The sequence below is a fragment of the Coptis chinensis genome, chromosome 8 (assembly GCF_015680905.1).
Source record: "Coptis chinensis isolate HL-2020 chromosome 8, ASM1568090v1, whole genome shotgun sequence".
Taxonomy (NCBI): domain Eukaryota; kingdom Viridiplantae; phylum Streptophyta; class Magnoliopsida; order Ranunculales; family Ranunculaceae; genus Coptis; species Coptis chinensis.
This window is the reverse complement of record NC_141463.1, coordinates 49,642,502-49,647,793: the sequence shown is the minus strand read 5'-3', so window position 1 is coordinate 49,647,793 and position 5,292 is coordinate 49,642,502. Positions and strand designations below refer to the sequence as shown.

The window sequence follows — 5,292 nt, the reverse complement described above, 5'->3', positions numbered from 1 at the left end:
AACCCTAGCCTAGATCATATAAGTTAGATCTAAGAGGAAAAACTTCCAAACCCAATAACCGCACTGTATACACCGACAGAATGCAAAACACTTGACTAAATACATCTACGTGAGAGTTTGAATTATAATGAATGCAACACACTTGATTGATTGAATGTATGCGAAATAAGTGATGGAAGACACTTACGTATGTGCTTGCATTAGAATGAAAGAAAAACATTTGGATGATTGAATGAACGTCCCTTAATGTGAGCTTGCGTTAGAAAGAATGCAAAACAAAAGATGGAATGCACCTACGTGTGAACTTGCACTATATGCAACATCGAAAGCTTGTTTAGTTGTTATTATGGACTTCTAAGGGGTGATTTTAAACCTTAGGGGTATTCTCGTCTTTTTACCAAAAATTAGGAAAACATGAAAAAACCTCACGGTTTAGGTAGTTTAGATGATGCAAACCCTAGCACACCAGCTAGGATTCGTAATGAAGGAGATGATTCTGACCGAGAAACACCGCTGAGTGAGGAAGCAAACATGGAGTTAATGACATCTGTACTCAGGAAAAGGTATGGAGAGGGTTCATTGGAGAGGTTTAGGGAAAGACTAAACCACGGAAAGATTGGATCTGGAAATACATAATGCAGTAGGATGGATGAGTTTGCTTTGGATATAGCACTGAAAATCCATGAGGAGGAAGGTAATAAATGTAACTTACCTGGCACAGCAATACTGTACGACAAAGAAACCGTTGAGAAACTACAGAATGAAGTAGAACAGTATTTCAAAGCAACGAGAGTATCGGGAATAGAAGTGGGATCGAAAGTGCAAGGTGAGAAAGTGAAAGGCAATGCTGATCGTGCAAACCTAGAGATCAAAAAAGAGGTGTTAGACATGAAGGAAACACAAGATACACTAGTTAAGATACAGCAACATACTGAGCAATATTTCACGAAGGCAGAAGAGCATAAGGGCAAAAGGGAAGTTCTGGAACAGATAGGTAAAGGGCCTGAGATGGAAAATCAACCAAGAGAAACGCAAGAAACTGGGGTAAAAGTGCTGGAGATAGCACAAACTTGGGTGGAAACTCAAGGAAATATGACAGAACATAGCGGTACTAAGGGAAAGAATGTTGAGCACATAGAACAAGCAAATGGCATTATGAAAACTTCCTGGGCAGAGATAATCGGGAAGAAGGCTGTGGGAAGTGCAACACTGGCATACATTCCACCATCTATAGTGAATGGGAAGGCAGTCATACATGTTAAAAGTTCACAATTTTCTGAATACAACAAGAAATTTGAAAATCTTGTAGTTGGATCTTTTGTAGGTAGAAGATTAAATTACAATTATGTGAAGGACATTGTAAGCAGAACGTGGGGGATTAAAAATTTTGTTCTGAAGCCTTATGGTGATGCTATGTTCACGTTCAAATTTGAGAAAGATGATGACAGACGAGCAATGCTCGATCTTGGCTCGTTTCACATCGCCAGCCAACTGTTTGTTGTAAGGCCTTGGAAACTTTTCGTTGAGGCTGAGACTAGAGAACTCCGCACGATTCTGGTATGGGTGATTGTCAAAGGGTTACCAATGGAATTATGGAACAAAGATGGGTTCAGCCAAGTAGCAAGTGCTGTAGGAGTTCCTATGTTCACGGATAAGCTTACTGAAAACATGGCTCGAACAGCCTATGCAAGAGTGTGTATCGAAATTGATGCGAAGTGCTCATACCCAGAGGATGTACCAGTTATACTTGATCAACGAAGGGCGTATAAGATGTCATTCGAGTACAATTGGAAGCCACCGCGATGCAAGGGCTGTGAGGTATTTGGGCATACTGATCAAGCATGCCACAAGAAGACGCAAATGGGTAAAGATGAATCCAGTAAAGTGTGGCTACAGAAGGTAAAAGATGAGAAGAAAGATGAATCCATAGAAACACAGGATATGCATAAAGAGAAGCAACAGCTGAAGCTAAAAGCCGTAGTTATAGATACTCAAGAATTGGTCGAAGTAACCAACATTGAGGATAGTGAAGGCTGGGAATCGCCAAGCAAGAAACAATGGTATAGAGCACGAGGGGTATAAGGAGAAGGGAGTTCGAGGGTGAATGATGAACAGAAGCATGAGGTTAAAACCATAGAGAAGGAAGGAAGCAAAAATGATACACAAACAGAACAACACACCAAAGTCACAGAGACAGAGGTGGGCATGGATATCCCAGCAAAGGTAAAAACAGCGAGCACAAAGATAGGACTACCCAAAGCAAAGGAGATTCGAAACGTAAAAGATACCAACCCTCCACAACAAGCGGGTAACAGGTTCAAATGTCTAGCAGAGAGTACTGAGAATGGGGCAGACAAACAAGTGGCCAAGGAAGGAATGCAAAACAAAGCAGTAGGGAAGAGCAGCAGTAGTAAGGCAAAAGAAGGGACCATAATGAGTCTCCTTACCCACCCCCACTCACGTAAATGATAAACTTAGCGTGCTGGAATGTCCGGGGGTTCAACAAAGCTTTTAAGCAAGTTGAAGTCAGGGAGATGGTTCGAAAGTATGATGTAAGTCTCATGGGTATAGTGGATACTAGAGTAAAGCAAAAGAACAGAGATAGAGTGTTTAACAAGGCATTTCAGCAATGGCAGATGGAAGGTAATTTGTCTGGAAATGAGGTAGGCAATATTTGGGTTTGCTGGAACCCAAGAATATGCACAGCAACAGTTCTGAGGAAGGACTCGCAACAAGTAACTATGGAGGTGGCTACGAGTGCAGGAGAAGAACTCATTGTGACTATAATTTATGCCAGCACTGACATTGGTACTAGAAGGAATCTATGGAGAAGCATAACAGATTTGGCATGCATTGTACACAAGCCGTGGCTGTTGCTCGGGATTTCAATTCGATACTAAATTCTCGTGAGAAATCAGGAGGAGTGGAAGTAAGATCGATCCACTTTGAAGATTTAATGAACTGTGTCAACTCGACAGGGCTAGTGGACGTCAGATACAAGGGGAACTTATTCACATGGAGCAAGAAGCAAGTGAATAGAGTGAGCTGCAAACTGGATAGAGTAATGGGGGAATTCAGAGTGGATAGGAGAGTATGGAGACTATAAGGCTGAGTTTTTAAACCCAGGTGCAACATCAGACCACTCAGCCATGATTGTCACCTCAATGACACAAAGGAACCAGAAAAAGAAAGCTTTTCGATTTTTTAATTTCTGGTACAAAGAGGAAGGGTTCATGCAAACAGTGGAGGTTGCTTGGCGAAGTGAAGCTGTTGGAAACCCAATGTATGTATTCATGAAAAAACTCAAACTTACAAAGGCAGCTCTTATTCAGTGGAATCGAGAGAGAGTCGGGAATGTGGTAAGCAGAGTCAAAGAAGCAAAAAAAGAGATGGACTTGATACAAACTGATTTACAGACATCACCTCAGAACCAAGCTCTTATAAAGAAAGAAAGGGAAGTTATTAGACGCTACGTCCAAGCTGCTGTTTCAGAAGAGGGCAAGTATAAGCAGAAATCTCGGGACCAAGTGATAGCAGTGGGAGACAATAACACGAACTATTTCTTCAAGTCCATGCAAGCTAGAAGAATAGTTAATAAGGTCACATGTTTGAAAGATGCAGCTGGAAATGTGATACAAGATGTAAATGAGATTGGGGCAGAATGTGTGGAGTTCTACACGGACTTATACAAGCCTAATAACATGCATCAGATGGAATACTCTATTTTCGATGAGATTGGGCCACGAGATCAGATCTATGGGGAAGACTGTGAACAACTATAGAAAGAAGTCACAAGGGATGAGGTCACTGAAGCACTGGCAAACATTGGAAATGAAAAGGCGTCGGGTAGTGATGGATTTTCATCGTTTTTCTTCAAATGCACTTGGAGAATCATTGGTAATGAGTTCATGAAGGCTGTAAGGAATTTCTTCCACTCTAACCAGATGCTAACCGAGGTAAACTCAACATGCATTACGTTGATTCCTAAAGTTCAAGTACCTATCTCCCTGGGTGACTATAGACCGATAGCCTGCTGTGGGGTGATGTATAAGTGCATAACTAAAGTAATGACACGAAGGATGAAGGAGGTGATGCCCAAAATTATCAACACTAACCAGTCCGCTTTCATAACTGGTAGGAGTATACAGGATAATATCTTGTTATCTCATGAGATCATGCATAATTATCATCGAGATACACAGCCACCCAGATGTGCGGAAAAGATAGATTTGAGAAAAGCTTATGACTCTGTGAGATGGGAGGCTATTGAGTTTGCGATGCGAAGAGTTGGTATGCCAGAAAGATTTATCACATGGGTCAAAGTGTGTGTAGGAACAGCTAATTACTCTGTCATGATTAATGGGGCATCTTATGGGTATTTCAAGGGTAGCCGCGGTATTAGGCAGGGTGACCCCATGTCCCCCTACCTATTTGTGATGGTTATAGATTTGTTCTCAGAAATCATGTTGTATAGTGTGAGAAGGGGGGAGTATAAGTTACACTATAAATGTGAAGAACCTATTATTACTCACTTGTCATATGCAGATGACCTGATGGCGTTCTTACATGGGGACTTGCACACAGCAATGACTCTCAAGAGAAATCTAGAGGTGTTTAAAAGGGCATCAGGACTGAGGTAAATTTTCAGAAAAGCAATGTGTTCTTTGCAGGAGTGGATGACAATAGCAGTCAGGCTATTGAGGCAGCTCTTCAATTCGAGAGGGGTGTATTACAAGTTAAGTACCTTGGCTTGCCTTTAATTACTACAAGATTGACATTAGTAGACTGCAGTCCACTAGTACAGAAGGTCACAGGAAGAAACCAAAGCTGGAAAGGGAAGTTACTATCTTATGCAGGTAGATTGCAATTGATAAAATTAGTGCTGAATAACCTGAGTGTGTATTGGATAGCTGCTTTTACAATCCCACAGAAGACTATAGATGACATAAATATACTCTGTAGGAATTTCTTATGGACAGGGCCAGATTGCTTACAGTCACATGCACTAATTGGATGGGAAAACACATGCTATCCGTATGACGAAGGAGGATTGGGCATTAGAAATTTGGTAAAGACAAATCAAGCTGCCATTATGAAACATATATGGAAGATCATTACAAAAGTAGATACATTATGGGTACAATGGGTACATAACAACTTGATAAAAAATAGAAACTTCTAGCATCTCAACATTCCTCAGGACTGCTCTTGGAGCTGGAAAAGTATTCTCAAGGTCAGGAAGGAGGCAGCACAGATAGCTACTCATCAGATAGGCAATGGGCAATCCACTAA

General features: G+C 41.2%; 1 protein-coding gene across 1 annotated transcript; it reads left to right on the top strand.

Moving 5' to 3' along the window:
* The first annotated feature begins 4,067 nt into the window (after positions 1 to 4,067).
* LOC147481800 (uncharacterized) lies at positions 4,068 to 5,292 on the top strand. The gene is made up of 4 exons (XM_086579063.1): positions 4,068 to 4,395; positions 4,671 to 4,856; positions 4,911 to 5,068; positions 5,173 to 5,292. The coding sequence occupies exons 1-4, from the start codon at positions 4,068 to 4,070 to the stop codon at positions 5,290 to 5,292; spliced, it is 792 nt and encodes a 263-aa protein (XP_086435189.1).

Bases quoted from the DNA above. Each gene is read 5' to 3' on its own strand.
- LOC147481800 (XM_086579063.1), top strand. From the start codon at position 4,068: ATGACACGAAGGATGAAGGAGGTGATGCCCAAAATTATCAACACTAAC. The intron at 4,396-4,670 runs GTATTAGGCAGG...TGTTCTTTGCAG, and splicing joins GTATTTCAAGGGTAGCCGCG to GAGTGGATGACAATAGCAGT. The intron at 4,857-4,910 runs GTAGATTGCAAT...TGTATTGGATAG, and splicing joins GAAGTTACTATCTTATGCAG to CTGCTTTTACAATCCCACAG.